The sequence below is a fragment of the Protopterus annectens genome, chromosome 7.part0 (genome assembly GCF_019279795.1).
Source record: "Protopterus annectens isolate FY-2018-M chromosome 7.part0, PAN1.0, whole genome shotgun sequence".
NCBI classification, from domain to species: domain Eukaryota; kingdom Metazoa; phylum Chordata; order Ceratodontiformes; family Protopteridae; genus Protopterus; species Protopterus annectens.
Genome location: NC_056739.1, coordinates 852,695,941 through 852,713,704, shown reverse-complemented (window position 1 = coordinate 852,713,704; position 17,764 = coordinate 852,695,941). Strand labels below are relative to the sequence as shown.

General features: G+C 38.4%; 1 protein-coding gene across 2 annotated transcripts in view; it reads left to right on the top strand.

Annotated features, from left to right (window-relative positions):
* IARS1 (isoleucyl-tRNA synthetase 1) overlaps window positions 1–17,764 on the top strand; it is a 1,809,950-nt gene that overhangs the window by 313,014 nt on the left and 1,479,172 nt on the right. For both annotated transcript variants that reach the window (XM_044077404.1, XM_044077403.1), the window contains one exon: window positions 16,706–16,766. In XM_044077404.1, the coding sequence (XP_043933339.1) occupies window positions 16,706–16,766 (61 nt within the window). The remainder of the gene's footprint in view (window positions 1–16,705; window positions 16,767–17,764) is intronic.

Genomic DNA, 17,764 nt, shown 5'->3' with positions numbered 1-17,764 from the left:
CGGCACAAACAGCAGATTTTCTCCAATTATATTCCACAAAGTTACAAGACTTGGATCTTTTGTCTTACTGGAAGAGTTATTTGGAAGAGTTATTCAAAATAAAATCACTGTTTTCCACTGAAGTTATACTAAACATGGTACAAGCATAGAACATAATTTCCTGCTTTTAAAAATTACATAATTTTTTGCTTTTAAAAATAATTGCATCATTTCCTATGTTAAAATTGATACAAATTTCCCAGGAAGGTAATGTAAATGAAAGCACATATTTTAAAATGTATATTATGTAAAAAAAAATATGAACACACTTTTTGTACTTATAAAATTATTTTAAAACAATATTTGTTTATACACATTTTTGTCGTAATTTAGCAGCCCTCACTTTTAATACAAGACCTAGTGAAAGCTGCCCATTAAGCTCTGGGGGTGTCCCTGCTTTTAACTGTATTTTCCATAACAATTCACAGTACTCCAATAGGGTTTCCCATTGTCCACCCTTCGGGCTTGGTTCAACCTGTTCTAACACCCAAAGTAAAAATTTCCCACTGGGGCAGTTTTTTTTCAAATGCCTATAAAGTGCATAGGTTTCCATACAGCGGGAAATTTCATAATGGTGTTCATAGACCCCAGTTTTTAATAGTCTTTGTTTTTTCAACACAGGCTGAACACACTTGACAGAACACTAAGCAGACCACCCCTTTAGATGTACAATTAAAATAGTTTTTAGCTATTAAATGGGTCTGCATACTACTTAATTTGGATTTCTTTTCTGTGGGTCATATATTTACACTGATTGCATACCCCACACTTATAGGTCCCAATTTAGGTGGGTTCCTGGCATTCTGTTTCTTAAAAGGGCCTTCCAGTAAATTTTTGATATTGGGCTCTCTTCTATAGCCAGAAAATGGGAGCCTGGCGAACCAAGCAATGGGATATATTTGGTACCCCAACCCCTTTCAATTTCCTCCCTCATTAACTATTGGTTCTGGATAGCCCCACTCAACGAACATCTAGGCACAAAACTAAGTTCTTGTTCTAAGTCTTCTACATTAGATGTTATATGTGCAAATATATACCATTTGCCCTTTAATTATACTGTCTTCTGATGGAAGGGATTGTTACTTGGATACCTTGGCTAGTAATTAGTAAAATTATACTTCCTATAAATCTTGTGTTTAAATTAAATTTGTGGTTAACAAAATCTCTCATTAATTTCACACCCAGTAAGTTTACTTCATCTGACCCAGCATTATAGGTAAATCTTAAATTCCTTGGTTTGGTTTTATATAGGTAATAAAGTCATCCAGTTCATCCCTTGTAACTTTCCAAAGAATAAACATGCCATCCAAAAAGCTTAGGTACACTAACCTTTTAGAAAAATGTGTTAAACTGAGCATACAATTCTGCTCCCAGTTCAATAAAAACAAGTTTCAAACAAGGGAGCACACGCTACCCCCATGGCGACGCCACTGATCTATTTATAGTACTCGCCTTCACAGAAAACCGTTATTGTCTAGCACTATTTATTTTATTTTACATTTGTTAACCAGGATAGTCCGATTGGAAACGTGTCCATTTTCAGCGGAGGCCCAGCGAGAAAAGCTCCAAACTTAAACAGATAAAGACAAGCAAGTTACAGTATATGCACAAACATATTATATTAACATACAAGTTACAGTCTCACATTTCAAGCCTATGAATAATACAGTTTATAACACTAGTTCTAACATTTCCATAACTGCCCACAATTCTGTGTTAGGTAAAAATTTATAATAATGAGTTCAGGCACCCATTCTAAACCATTTGAATGAGGGATCACTGAAAACAAATCTTGGATATCAGTTGTAGCAAACAACACATCAGGCTCATATTTGTCAGAGATTTTAGCCAGAACATCCCATGAATCCATCAAAAGGTGGAGGTTTAAAGGTGGTATAAATTTTAGTTTCCTGTCTACAAGTACCGCTATAGGATATGTTTTTGAACCTGAAGCTGCCACAGTAGGTCTGAGGGGTGGATTGTTTAGGTCTTTATGGACCTTGGGTATCCTGAAAATAGATTGTATCAAAGCCTAGGATTGCTTACAAATTCATAAAGGTTCATAATCGGCCCCCTTTCTCCCATTTTCTACATGGGGGGTCTTTTTATAGTGTTAACTGTCATTGTCTCTCTCGATTCAGTGCCACACTCCTGCCTTCTTCAACACTCATGCCTGACTGTCGCAGATCTGTCTTCACATAATCCATCCACCTCTTAGCTGGAATGCTTGTTTCCTCTTGCAGTCTTCTTGTCGGTCCCAAATCTTCTTCACCAGATTATCTTCTGCTTTTCTGCACATGTCCGAACAACCGTAATCTGTTCTCTGTGATCTTTTCTGCAACTGGAGCTATTTTGGCTTCTGTTCTTGTGCCCTTATTTCTTTGTCTGTCCCACAGTGTGCATCCTGCCACCTTTCTCAGGCACTTCATTTCCATCACCTCTAGCTTCTTCATCTGGTTTGCTTTTACTGCCAAGGTTTCTGTACCATACAGTAGTACTGGTTGCCCCACTGTCTTGTACACCTTACTTTTCAGCTTCTTTGGTATTCTTCTGTCAGATTACACATGAGACTCAATGCCAGTTGGCTGCAGCCCCTCTGATTCTAGCTGTGACCTCTTCATTCAGGCTTCCCATCTCCTCAGCCACCTCTCCCAGCTACTTGAAGCTGTTTACCTGATCCACTGTCTTTCCTTCTATCTCATTTCTCAATTTCTTCCGATTTCTTCAATTTGCTGCCATTAGCATTGTCTTATCTATACTTAGTTTCATCCTGTGTGCCTTCAGTTTTGTATTCCATTTCCCCTATCCTTTACTGAAGTTCTTGCTTAGTCTGCCTGTAATGCCGCATTGTCTGCATAGAGTAACTTTGTTGATCTGTCCCCTCCAACCTGTTTGGTAATGTTGTCCATCAGCAGTATGAACAGCAGTGGGCTCAGAGCTAAACCCTGGTGGGCACCCACTCCCACTGGGAACCCCTTTGAGGCTGAACACTCTTCGTACTTGAGTTATTGGGTCATTGTACATAGCCTGCACTAATTCTGCCAGTGTTTCTGGGACTTTGAGCCACCACAGTACTGCCCAGATCAACTTTCTTGGGACCTTGTCATATGCTTTCACCAAGTCTAGTAATACCTAGTTGGACTCTTTACTCATCTTTAGCTTCATCTAAACTGTCTGTCTCTCTGCAAACATCAGGTCAGTTGTGCTGCGTCCTGATCTTAATCCAGACTGCTAATCTCCCATCTTACATTCTACTACTCTGCGTATCTGTTTCAGTCACCCTCTCCAGAACTTTCATGCAGTGTGATAGGAGTTTGATGCCTCTGTATTGCCCACAGTTGTGGATGTCCCCTTTGTTCTTGTACACTGGCACGCGTATGCTTATTCTCTAGTCGTCTGGGATATGCCTTTCTCTCCAAACTGCTATGAGTGCCCTCAGGAGACACTTCTCCCCAATCTCATCCAACATCTTTATCATATCTGCTGTGACCTCATCTGAGCCTGTTGCTTTCCATGACTTCATTTTCCTTAATGCTATTCTTCTTCTAGGATGGACTCCTCTTCTTCTCTCATCGTAGTCTGTTTTGGGGGCAGTACAGCTTCTGTGGGCTTTTCTTCATCCAGAAGCTGCAAGAAATACTCCTTCCATCTGCCTTTGATGTCGTGTGTACTGGTGAGCAGGTTGTTGCTGGCATTCCTTATGAAGGATGCCTGACTGTCTTTCTGTGTTTGCCGTGCAACCTGATACAGTTTCTTTGTACCACCTACTGAGTCACTTTCCAGAAACTGGTAGAGTGCCTCAAATGTGTTATTCTTTGGTGTTGCAATTCCTTTCTTAGCTTCTTTGTTAGCCAACCATTGTACCTTCCTAGCCTGGTCCGATCTCCCATTTTTTCCTGCACTCCTCTTTTTTTATCATCACTTCCTGGATGTCTGCATTCCACCACCAGCTTTCCTTATATACCTGCCCTTCTTCAACTCTACCAATTTCCTCCTCTTTTTGGAATGACTAATTCCTTGAAATGTACTTTCTCTCCAGTCAACTTCCATGGCTTCAGCCTGGTCTCTGTTGACCTTAGAGCATTCTCTGACCAATGCTTGCAGCTGATTTAAAAATTCATGAAGGTTCTTGTCAATCTGCTGCAACAAGTTGTTGTCCAAGGTCAAAGCAAATTTCCTATAGGCTACATTTATTTTATTTTTGTTTACCTTCGTATACCTGGAGTTACTGTTAAAGAAAAACTCCACCCTAGAACTAAAAAAGTTTTTTTTTTCACTCTATTTTTGTTTCTTGACCTATTTTAACACCTCAAAATCACTCTCTAAGTTCTTTATTTTTAATTTTAGCCTGTTTTCCACAACATGGATACCAATGGGGCTTGATGTATGAATGTGATCTTGTACTCCCTCAACCCTTTCTATTTCCCATAATACTTTGTTCGACTTATGCCAGACTTATTAAGGAAGTAACTTTGAATTCCCATGCCATTAACCTATAATGGGATTTGGGAGGGTCACTGTTCTTTTCTTTACCTTCTGTAAAATGAATGCTTCTTTTCTGTCTATAATCACCCTCATTTATATTTGGCTTGGACCTTGTTTTACACTGTACTTAGACGTTATCCAGCTACAGCCAGAAAAATAACTAAATTGCAAGTCTTTGTTCGGTGTTTTCTTTTGTAGTTCAAGAGGAATTGAGAGTCTCATCCCCCCACACTACTGTAGAGGTGTTAAAACTGTAACTGCACTGAGAGACCCTTGCAGAATCAATTCCTCAGACTACAAAAGATGAGTGTAGAAGCATCTGTGTATTGCCTGTTTGAGGCAAGGTTGGTTATTGTGTAATTTGTAAAAATATTAAATAGGAGTGGTCCCATAATAGAACCCTGTGGGACTCGCACAATAAGTGCTAAGTGTTTGTAAAATCTTGCTATCATTTAACCATTTGTTCCTGGGCAGATAAATAGCTGTGGTGGAACTATGGTAATCATGAAGTACCAAGTCTGAGGGTGTATTTCAACAAGGAGGTTTTGATCAGAGTTTCTGTAGAATGCTTTGCATTGTATAGGTTTGTGAAAGTGGCATCGACTAGCTTACCTTTGCTTCTGGCTTGTTTGATGGTGTTAGCAAAGGTTAGAAGGGTGGTTATAGTACTTTGAGATGAAACAAGTAATGTGCATTTGGTAGAATTTTTTTTGTTGAGATTATTAATGATTTTGGCATGGATACATTTTTCTACTATTTTGGATAGGGGGCCAAGACTGGTAAGGGTCTGTAATTTTGAGAATTCGGTTGAGTTTTCCACCTTTTAGTAAGAGAACGATGTAGGACATTTTCTGTATGGCTGGGCTGTGATTTTCTGTAGTTGAGCCTTTAATAAGTATAGAGATGGTTGGAAAAAGCATCTGAAGTTAGCTTTATTTATTATTCAGCCAGTACTTTATCAGCCATTAAGGTTGCTGTTTTAGCTTGCTGAGCAGTTTTCTTATGGTTGAGTTTCTTTTAAAACTGTCCAAACCTCTGTGTTACATGGAGGTAATGAGGGGAGTATTTGCTTTATCTTTAAGCATTAGAGTTGATGAAATAAGTGTTGATTTGCATTGCTATATTTTATTTGTTGGTGGTGGTCTTGGAGGTTGGAGTGGTGGACTGACAGGGCTGGAGAATTTTTTTTTTTTTTTTTTTTTTTTGTGGAGGTCCTGAATATTTCAGGATTGTTTTGATGTTTCTGTTAGATGTTAGGGTAGTAGGACTGTTTCTCTTTTGTGATATGTTTGATAGATTTCTTAAGTTTAAAGTTTTGTGGGGATTTTTGGGTTTTGTTCGTATACAGTTGTTTCCAAACTTTGTCTCTTTGAAGAACTGCTGATATCGTTTGTTAGTCAGGAAGCTGGTTTTGATTTTACACTTAGTTCTAACTGGTGCCATTTCATTTTGAGATGTGTTATGAAGGTGCTATTAAAGTGACTTGCAGCATTACCCTACATATACTGTTTTTAGTGAATTCCAGTTGCAGAGATGAAGGTGGGTGATGAAGGCTTGCTTGTTAAAAGTTTTTCAGGTTGCATATATGGTTATATGTTGTTCTGGGCTGGAGATGTCTCACAGGTAGGAAGATGGCCACTATTACTGTCTGGGAGGCATCCAAACAGATTTATTTTAGAGGTCTTATTGGATAAGATCCTGTCAAGAATACATTGTGTATTATTTTATTTATTTTTTTATTTTTTTAAGTCTGGTTGGTTGTGGTTTAGATTAATTGGGAGAAACTATGTAAGTTTAGGGAGTTTAAGGGTTTTTTTGAGTTGTAGGTTTGCTAGTCAATGTTGAAATCGCCCATTATGATGATCTTCTGATGAATATTTTTGCGTGTCCAGTGGCGGGCATCTGCTGCTGCTACATTATTACCTGGAGGAATTACTTCCTTTAATAGTAATACATTTTACTATTTATTTTGAGTTTTGCGCGGATGGATAATTTCTGCGTGGCTAATTTTTGCGATGTTAAAAACAATATTGAGGCAGATCTCCATAAACTTGTGTATAATTGGTATTCCACCTCCATGCTGTTTTTTTCTGTCTAATTTGTATTCCACCTCCATGCTGTTTTTTTTTTTCTGTCTCGCCTGTGTATGTAGCCTCTTGGTAAGATTTCATAATCTCATTTCTGGTTTTAGCCAAGTTTCTGTTGTGACAGCTACATCAGGGGAGTATTATACAAGACTGATGAGGAATTTCTTGTTCGATATGCTTCTGAGGCTTATATTAAATAGAAATAAGTTTGTTCCCTTAGAGCTTGCATTTCTTAGGAAGTAGGGATTTATGGTGGAATGGTTGTGGCAGTTTTTTGGGGCTAGGATTTGGATGTATTTAAGTTTGAGATGAGTTACCAAGTTTGCTTGGGAGTACTTCCATTTTGGGTTTAGTTTGTTATTCAACAATATTGTTTTGGGCTGTCATTTGTACTTTGTTAAAAAAAGATCTATATACGTAGTAGAGTAGAACTCTAAAAGTAAAGGAACAGGTATGTATTTTGTGGTGTTTGGGGAGGATTTATGGAATAATGAGCTGTCTATGGTAGGATGTTGTTCAGCCAGACTGAGTAGCAGCAGCATTACTAGATAAATTGAGAACATTATAAAGTGGTTAGACAAAAAGTAAGAAAGTAAGTCCTGTCGGTTGTGTTAGAGGGAGGGCAAGCATAAAGCGGAGAGAGGTAGGCTTAGTTTTATATAATTACAATGGTAAGCAGTGGGGAACAAGGATTACTGTGTATGGAGAATGAGTTAGTTAGGAAGACTAGTTGTGAGAAGAGAGAGACGTGTTGTATTTGTAAATGGAAACTATTTTTTTATATGGTGCCTCAGTAGAGGACAGGACCTATCCCAAGTGGGATCCTCCATTATCCTCAAATGTGTGAGAGCTGTTCACCTCAGGTCTAGCACATACTTCTATTTAAGTGCATTTGTTAGCTATTTGGACTCATCTGCTTATCAGTCTCCCTCTTTTTTCATGTTATGAGATCAAACAGTTTCTTTAAGGGCAACTTGCACATCAGGCCTGCTAGGAAATTTCTTCTTCCTTGTGAGCTGAACTTTGTTCTTCAGAAGTTAACTTTGTCAACCTTTGAACCTGCTGCTTCTGCTTTCATAAAATTTTTAACCAGAATACAACTTTATTGGTGACATTAACCTCTGCTAAAAAAGGTTTGAGTTGCAAGCTCTCGTGTTTTTTCCTCCCGTCTTCTTCATAAAGACAGCATTAGTTACAGAACTTATCCTTCCTTTATACTGAAAGTTGTTAGTGAGCGGTTTCTAAATCAATTCATCCACTATAGATGAAAAAGCATTCTTACATGTAGGATCTAAAACTTGGAACCACCCAACCAAATGAGTCAGTGCTGTCTGCCTTAAAAGAATTTAAAACACTGTGTAAGTAGTTAGTGAAAGCATATGTAGTTTGTTTTAGGGAAAATGGCTGACGGGTCAGGCTTCTGTGATCATTTTTACATTTTTACTATTTGATTTGTGAACCCCGAGTGATAAAAATGTATTTGGGTACATGTAGATCTTTTATCTAACTGTATTACACTATAATCATATTGTTTTTATCGTGTTCTTAATAGTAAGTATGATCAAATTTAACTGTGTAATGTTCTTTAGCTATCCTTATATCTGTAATTGTAAAGGGTATTATGAAATTTGTATCTTTCACTGTATATGCATGACCACCCATTTTTCATTTAACTCTTCACATTGCCTGCTGCTATATGAGCTCAGGTCTTGACTAAAAAGATTCCGTTGACCAGCCCACCTACTCAGTAAACAAATACAAAATAAAGCTAATCCATTGGGTTAGACGGAGTTTGAAAGTACAGTCATGACATTATTGTAGTCAGTATAGTGAAGCTGTCCAGCACATTTCTGTTGCTATTGTAACCAGTCAGTGGGTGCAGTTTGGAGTTTCTTGAACCTAATGTAGACAATATCAGAAGTAATTGAATAAAATAAAATTGAGCTGTATTGTTACATTCAGAGACCAAAAAGCTTTCATTTCACACTAGACGAGCAAGGCTGCATATCTTGTTTACAGTCCAGAAAAAACATAGCTGTGGATTCCCCCAGTATGCTAGAACTTTGCCTTCTTGTATGAGGTTTCGGATTGGTGGTTTGAACAGTGATAGTGAGTCTAATTGTGTACTGAAGCAGATGCGTGTTCTTATCTTTGCCCCTTTCTCTGCTCAAGTCTTCTAAATTATAAAAGTACCAGCATTAATAAATCGTCATTGACACTAGGTGGACTTCAAATGAGGCATATTGAGAGGCAGAAGTCAGAAATAATGATAGAGTACTTGGTCATATTTTAGGCTGCCAACAAGTAATCTGTGTTTATTTGAGCTGCTTTTTCTGAGGGAGATAATCAGTAAAGGTATGAATTCAGTACTTGAGCCATTGAAATAAATGTCTGTATTGGGTTAGTGCAACACTGACTAAGCAAATCCATGAAAACAGTAGGTTGAAATGGATTAGATTGCAGCTTATCCAAGAAACAGGCTTTGTTTCCAGGTTTGGTGGTGTCTGCAGCTAGATGGAAGAATAAGTGCAAGGAGTGGTCCATTTAATAAGTTGCCCTGGCAGCTACATTAAAGCCACATCCTCTTGTTACTTAGAGGAACTCTGTTGAATGCAGTGGGCTTGACCTAGATATTGAAATTACTCAAAACCATGTAGTTGCAATGACTAAAATCTTTGGAAGTCCATCTTGCAGTGAAAATCTTCACACAACCTAGTAGGCATTAGATAAGCAAGTATCTTCAGTTTATTTTTGCACCTAGACTAACTTTGAGTTTCATAGTAGTACCTAAGCTGGTCACAGGCTTAGGGTGGAGGCTGCATGGACCCTGCAGGATTGCAGTGGCAGATCCCTTCCTGCTCCTGAAAAGGTGACCAGCTTTGGTATACTTAGAAAAGGTAAGAATGGAGCATCACAGATATTTTGTGAGACTATCAGTATATGGCCTTTACATTTTCACAGCTGCCTCCACTTCACTACACTTCATGTGTAGGAGCTGGTCTCTTGACCCACATCACTGTTCCGAATAATGATTTGTAAACAGAAAGTGAACACTCTAGGTTTTGACCAGCACCAGCCTTGCATGGATAGACACCATATTGAACAGCTGATGTGTAGAGGTATAACGTGCATCTCTCAGGGGATTCACACGCACTGTTGTTTTACCAACAATAAGGGTTTATTTGTTTAAGCTATTAAATTTTCTCTCTCATAGACATGCGTGCATGTGAACTCACTCACTCACTGCAAAAGGGTAATAATACGTTTTAATAAGACAGTCATGTCTTGTTTTTATGTTCATTCTCTGCCTCCAGCCACACCAGTCTGCTTACCAATGTTGTACATTACTGTACAGTGTTAAAATACAGTATATTATGGCAGGTATAACTAAGCAGCTTCTCTCCAAAAGGCAGATGCCAACACTGTAAATTCAGTAGTGTAGTGTGGTTACCTTAAATGCATTTATAAACAGCTAGACACAATCTGTCTTAAAAATGAGCAATGTGTTTGTTTAAGTATGTATTGGAAGCTTTCAGTGAACACATGTATAAAGCATGATATTCCAGCGTGCAAGTCCTGCAACTGAATGACTTATCTGGGCAGATTTTTTTTTAAATACATATTTGGTATAATCAAGTGCTACAAATGTTTAAAACCTAGCAAAAGTTTAAGACAACTGTATGCATTGTGTACAAGGTGTATCATACCATTCGCATAAATACCAAGATTTTATAAAAACTTGGTTACTTACATCTATGCAGGCCATGTTGTAAAAGAGAAAAATAAGGGTTAATGTTGTCTTGGAGTATCTTTTTTTTCCCAGTTACAGACAATGTAGGCCATAATTTAAAGTCACTAGACATCTAATTAGTTTTCATCGTAGGTTGATTGATCAGCCTTTTTATATGGTTTATGTTGTCAGTTGCTGTGTTTCTGAAGAAGTCAGCCTATAGTGTTGACGAAAAGCGCTTAAATAAATATACTCTTGTCGACTGTCTACTGCTGCTCACGGCTTGTTTTGTTTCATTAGTTTTCATCTAGCACTGATTTCATTTCCATAAACAGTATTAGTTAAATTGAAGAACTTGGAAAAAAGAGGTGTAAAGAATTTTTCCAAGTTGAGTTATTGTTTTATGAACAGTTACTAAGATGGAAAAAAAAAAAAAAAGCAGGCAACTGATCTTTAATAACATATGTGAGAATTATAGCATTAAATAAGAATGGATTAGCAAGGAGGAAGTAAGGATAGCTATGAAGAGGATGAAGAACGGAAAGGCTGTTGGTCCAGATGGCATACCCGTGGATGCATGGAGGTGTTTAGGTGAAATGGCAGTGGAGTTGTTTAATGAAATCTTGGAAAGTGAGAGGATGCCTGAGGAATGGGGAAAGTGTTTTGGTACCGATTTTTAAGAATAAGGGTGATGTGCAAAGCTGTAGTAACTACAGAGGGATTAAACTGATCAGTCACAGCATGACGTTATGGGAAAGAGTAGTGGAAGCTAGGTTAAGAAGGGAGGTGATGATTTGTGATCAGCCGTATGGTTTCATGCCAGGAAAGAGCACTACAGATGCGATGTTTGCTCTGAGTGTTGATGGAGAAGTACAGAGACGGTCAGAAGGAGTTCCATTGTGTCTTTGTGGATTTAGAGAAAGCATATGACAGGGTGCCTAGAGAGGAGTTGTGGTATTGTATGAGGAAGTCGGGAGTGTCAGAGAAGTATGTAAGAGTGATATAGAATATGTACGAGGGTAGTGTGACAGCGGTGAGGTTTGTGGTGGGAGTGTCGGATGTGTTTAAGGTGGAGGTGGGATTACATCAAGGATCAGCTCTGAGCCCTTTCTTATTTGCAATGGTGAAGGACAGGTTGACAGACATGATTAGACAGGAGTCCCCGTGGACTATGATTGCAGATTACATTGTGATCTGTAGTGAGAGTAGGAAACAGGTGGAGGAGACCCTGGAGAGGTGGAGATATGCTCTAGAGAGAGGAGGAATGAAGGTCAGCAGGACTAAGACAGAGAATATATGTGTGTGTGAATGAGAGGGAGGATAGAGGAATGGTGAGGATGCAAGGAGTAGAGTTGGCGAAGGTGGATGAGTTTAAGTACTTGGGATCAACAGTTCAGAGTAATGGTGAGTGTGGAAGAGAGGTGAAGAAGAGAGTACAGGCAGGATGGAGTGGGTGGAGAAGAGTGTCAGGAGAGATTTGTGACAGACGGGTACCAGTAAGAGTGAAAGGGAAGGGTCTACAAGAGGGTAGTGAGACCAGCTATGTTATATGGGTTGGAGATGGTGGCATTGACAAAAAGGCAGGAGTCAGAGCTTGACGTGGCAGAGTTGAAAATGTTCGAGGATGGACAGGATTAGGAATAAGTATATTAGAGGCTCAGCCCAGGTTGGAAGGTTTGGAAACAAAGCCAGAGAGGCAAGATTTTGTTGGTTTGGACGTGCTGAGGAGGGATGCAGAGTATATTGGGGAAATAGATGCTAAGGATGAAGCTGCCAAGTAACAGGAAAAGAGGGAGGCCTAAGATAAGGTTTATGGATGTGGTGAGAGAGGACATGCAGGTGGTTGGTGTGACAGAGCAAGATGCAGAGGTCAGGAAGAAGTGGAAACAGTTGATCTGCTGTGGCGACCCCTAACGGGAGCAGCCGAAAGAAGAACTACTAAGGCTAAATATTTAGATCATAGGGATTTGTCTGACTACCGTAATTGAGCAAATAGAAATATCTCCAAAATTATTTTACTATGTTGCAGCACTAGAAAGTGTGTTTGCAGTCAGTTTTCTTTTGTAAATTACATTGCCAGTTGGTGGATATCATTTTTTTTCTTGTTAAAGAAAGTTCTGTGCATTAATTTCTAAGTATTTTTTTCAGAATAATTATGACGTACTTCTGGCTGAACTTTATCTTGGGTTTAGCCATCTGCTAGGATTGGGTAATTAGTCTGATTTAAAAAAAAAAAAAAAAAGAGTGCAAGCAAGAGTTTGCAATATACTGATTATATGATTAATCTTTTGACCATGCAGGAGATCAGAGTTCAGTTAACTGCTCTGGTTCCTGTAAAAGCTGGCAGGGAAAGAGGAGAGTAAGTAGACACTGCTATACCTTGGGGGGGCTGCTCTAGATCAATTAGGTGGCACCCAGCATGAGCACTAGGTGTTCCTTCCATGAAGTACAAGTCTTGGGTACATACATTGCTGTAGTGCAGATGTACAAGCCAAGGGGTTCTTCGTGCGTAAACATGCTCTCCTGGGACATAACCATGCAGTGGAGCCTGCTGATCTACTGTGTGGTTAATGCTTTCCTTGGGTAAGAGGGTAGGCTGCTCCATAGAACCAGCAAGCAGGTCTGCTCTCTGCTACCTGACTTTGTCTCTGTGAGAGTACTGGTGGGGTCGATGGGGCTTCCTGGGCAGGAATGAATGGGCTATCCAGGTGTAACATAATGCAGATCTGCGTGATCTTTGTAACTGTGGAATGAATGGTCTGATTGGGTGCAGCTAAAGTAGCTCTTGAGTGAGATCCTATGAGGAAGAAAAAAAATGCAGTAAGTTTTGTGTAATTGCGATTAAATTTAAGTCATCCAAATTTATTAAATAACCCAATATATTTCAGCAAGTTTAAGTAGTTTTTTTGCATCTATCTTGTTCATAGTATTCATATTTGAAGATACAAATTGTCCAGTGCTCTGTACCAATAGACCAGTCTTCAGTCTCTAATCTGTAGTTATGCACAATACTATCAGTTGGTAAGACTGTGGTTCACTTTAAAAAGTAAGACAAACCATTCTTTCAGTTCTAACATCTTTAAATATTAATATTCACTAAATATCAGTGTAAAGGAAATTGGCAAAGTAGAATACCTCCGTTTGTAATGTCTGGTATTTAATATATACATTTTGAAGTGCTTTAAAGTAACATTTATATATTTAGAATTTTTTGCAATAAAAGTTTATGTATGTGTATAGTTACTTAATATTCAAATTATTTTATTGTTTATAATTTGATACTGTACATGTTTCACTATTGCATAACTATTCATGCATTTTTTTAATTTTGCAGTGCATGATATAGTTGACCAGTGTATTATAGCTTTGAAAATTAATGCAGTATCATAATATTCTGCATCTAGGAATCTTCATTCTGTATTCTTATGAGTTGCATTGCAGTGTTCGGGAGCAGTTAGAAGCTTAAAATTGGACACCAGAAGAAATGTATAAACTTTTAGTTTTTAATATGGTTTTATTTGGCACTAAATATGTAATTTGGATTATATGTTAAACTTATGGCAATAGTATGTTGTCAGTCTGTCTTCTGATTAGAAATTATTCTTTTCATATTTTTAATATTCTCATAATTTGAATAAAGGTTCTTAGAAATATCTGGATCCAGTCTTCTGTTTCCCTGGAGACCGATTTCTCACCTCAGTAACAGGAAAATTGAAGCAACCCATGTAAAGGATATTCAACAGACAATGCACGCACCTTGGATTATGCTTTGCTAGTTTACTTGAGCACAGCCTGTGTAGTGTAAGTGACATCAACAATACAGGTCTCTTCTCATTCTTTTGAAAGAGATGAAAGTGTTTTATGGCAGCTTTTCAGAACAATTTCCTTTCAGGTTTCCTGTAATTTACTACAGAAAGCTACTCAATTACGTGGTACATCAGCAGGCAAGGAACACTAGCTATTTCCAGCTTTGTGAAGAGACACTTTTCTTGAAGATCAGCCATTTAGCACAGTTTGTACCTTACATCTTCCAGATGTGCAAAATCAGTTGGCAGACTGAACCTGAATGTAACTGTGTCTCATGAATGGGACCTTTCTTCAGGACCTTTTATTACTGTGGGGTGTACCAGAAGTGGACCCATGTATCACCTGTCTCAGCAGGTAATTACCATTATTTTCCCCGATTCCTCACAAGAATGTTTGACTTCTCATTCCCGTGAAGTCGATCCTTGCTTTCTCTTCCCTTCATTCCTTCAGATTCAGAATGTGCTCCTGAAAGTGAAGGACAGTACAAGCATCTCATTTATAGTTTCTTCTTAGCGAAGACCGCTGCGTTATCTTTTCACAATTAGCTTGTGTTCGATCCTTGACATTTTAATTCCTAAACGGAGTAATTTTCATTTGTGTTAATCTCGCAAAAGGATGCCCATGCTGAAATGGAAAATATTTGCCTGTTGAACCACGACAAATAGTTTAAACCCATTGAACTCTCCAGTTCCAGGGATTTTGGATTAATTAAATGAACAGAGTCAAATTTAGCATATTATGTCAGAAAACATAGCTGCAATTTATTTCCATCTGACAGTTTTTCCATATGTAACAGCAGAGCCACCTGTTAAAGCCTGTCTGTAGAGTATCCCACATTTAATATCTCCAGTAAGATTTTCTGTTCTGTGGGACTTAAATTTCACATTGAGAAGTCATCCCTTTCAGTCTGCTGACACAGCAGAGTCTTTTAATGGATTCCTGTTCTAACAAGCAGAAGGATCTTCTAATTAAACGCCATTACATGCAAACCTCCAGTTTTTCATAGTGGCAGCATGTCCCTGAACACTGAGCTCTCATGTATGTCTTTGGTTGTCTTTAGCTCTTGGTCTTCTCTCAAAACTGCTAAAATGATGGTGAGCATTTTATGCATGCTTTTTTTATGTACAGATAACTTCATTATTAATACAAACCAAAAGGTTCCAAACCAGCAGGTGTAAAACTCCAAAGGTTTATTAGAAAATGTAAAGGTAAAGCGCTTTTCGTCTCCCTTAGGTCTGCAGAAGTCTTCCTACTAAGGAAGACGAAAAGCGCTTTACCTTTACATTTTCTAATAAACCTTTGGAGTTTTACACCTGCTGGTTTGGAACCTTTTGGTTTGTTTTTTGACTGTTTGTTTTTCTTCAGTTTTGGAATTGTTCATTATTAATACACCAGAAAACTCATTTTCATGAAAACCGCAGTGTTTATTTCCTGTATTAAAAGAAAGGCGTGTCCTTGTAATGAGAGAGAACTTTTCAAAATGGCTAACCCATATGTTGGCTTTTGATAAGCACAGTAACTGTGAGCAGGACATTGTGTAGCAGTAGCCTCAGCTGTGTGCTTTAGAAGTATTTCTGCAGAAAATGTTAGAATATGCCACATGGGTTACTGTGCAAACCTTCTCCAAATGCTGTATATTGGAGGCACAGCTGTGCTGCAGGTCAGGGTTTGGCACAGCTGTTCTACAGGTTATCCTGTGACTTTTAGCCTTCCAGAGGTAACCACATAGTTCCTAGGATTTTATCCGTCTATTAACAATGTACTGTTATAACAGCCATCCCTAAATAATAGCACAGTTGCAGCAGGTGCTTAGCATAACGGTCCATCTCATAACTTCTGTACATCTTTCTCTATATGAAATCCAGGTCTATATTATGTGATCGAATGCTTAGTTGATCGAACACCTAAACACTGACCACGTAATATCGAAAGCAAAAAACAGCGAACAGCCAGTTTAACGCAGGGAAAGATTTCCCTTGGCCATTCACTGGATTTTGCCATTTTCTCCACTGTGGAGCTATCTCGGAGTTGGTATATTTAGTTAGGGGGGTGTGGGGGGCAAATCCCCCCACTTAGTTTGGCTGTAAAGTTAATTTTTTATTTTTTGTGGCAGGTGGTAATATTTCCCGGTGGCGTTCTCTGTTTTGCAATTCGATATTATGTGGTCGATGTTTAATGTTTAAGTGTTCGCTCACATAAGCATTCGATCACGTAATATAGATCCATGAAATCCATGTCACAGTTGTAAATCATGGTACTTAGTAGTTTTAAATGCCTGTTGTTGGTATGCTTTGCCTTTATCCACTACAACCACACCTAACCAGTTGGTCTTCATGCACAAAGAAGAGAAAAAGAACACATTACCATGCTGGTAATATATGGTGGTCTCATGCCACCTGGGCACCTACTTTTTACATGAGCATTGACCATGTTAGTCTCGTAGAGGAATACAGATAGTTTAGAAAACCTAAGTTGCTTTATCATGCAGGTTTTGTTTCTTGACATGACTTCCGATGTAGAAGGTTACACATTTTAACTTTTTCTTTTCGATATATAGATTTCCTGGCAGTGCTCTCAAAGGCAAAAAGTACAAGCCGCTGTTTAATTATTTCGAAAAGGTACGTTTCACTTTGCCTTGCATCAAGATTGTAAGATATATTTTTATTTCTTTTTTTGTGTGGTCTTTGAAGTGTAGACTGTGGCTTTAAAATCTTTGTGAAGAAAACTTTTTAGTCTTCTAATTTGGTGTGTTGGGCTACTTTAGAATGCATCCATTGTACTTGTGCAACTTTTGTATTAAAATTAAAGTTGTTTTATGTATGGTTATATATATATATATATATATATATATATATATATATATATATATATCTTTCTAAGTATGCATTTTGTCCATTTCTGAAAGCAGTTTTAATATTTTTGCCCAGACTACTAGTTTTAGATGTTATAAGCGCTGTAATTAAGGTATACACGAAAGATGTTTCACCTTGAGGGGACCTTAGAGAATTTACCCATTAGGCTCCATTTGTTGCTCAGAACCTCAATGATTACCCTCTTTTGTGGGTTCTGTGTAGTTCACTCTGTATCCGATACAGGGGTATGTGTACAATTCCCACTGCATCCATGTTGGTCACATTGTCCAGATCTCTTTCCTGCCCTTCTCTCAGGAAGTTACCCACTGTCAGTGCTGAATGAAAAGTCTGGCTGTAAGTTTAACAGTCCTGTAAAGTGTGATTCTTCTGTTCAGGTCCCACAGCAGAACTTTTGCAGACTGTGGCACTGGTGCCTTGGATCATCACAGGATAGCAGCAGTGGCTGCCACATCCAAAGTTAAGTAGTTTCACTTTGTACTGGAAGTTTAAGATTTGTGGTCTTCTTCAGTACACGTTACCTTGTACAGATGAATTTGGTAAAAAGCATCATCTGAGGGCTTTGCAGTAGCATGAAGCCTGCCACCAGATCTGCATTTTTGGAGCTACCTGACCTGGCGAAAGTGTAGTGGAGTTGATGGTTCTCAGGCTGCAGACCTAAGCAACTGTAATAGATGTAGCTTCTCATAGCATGCATGTACTGCATCAGTTAATTGTAGTAACTGTGCATGCATACATGTGTGTGT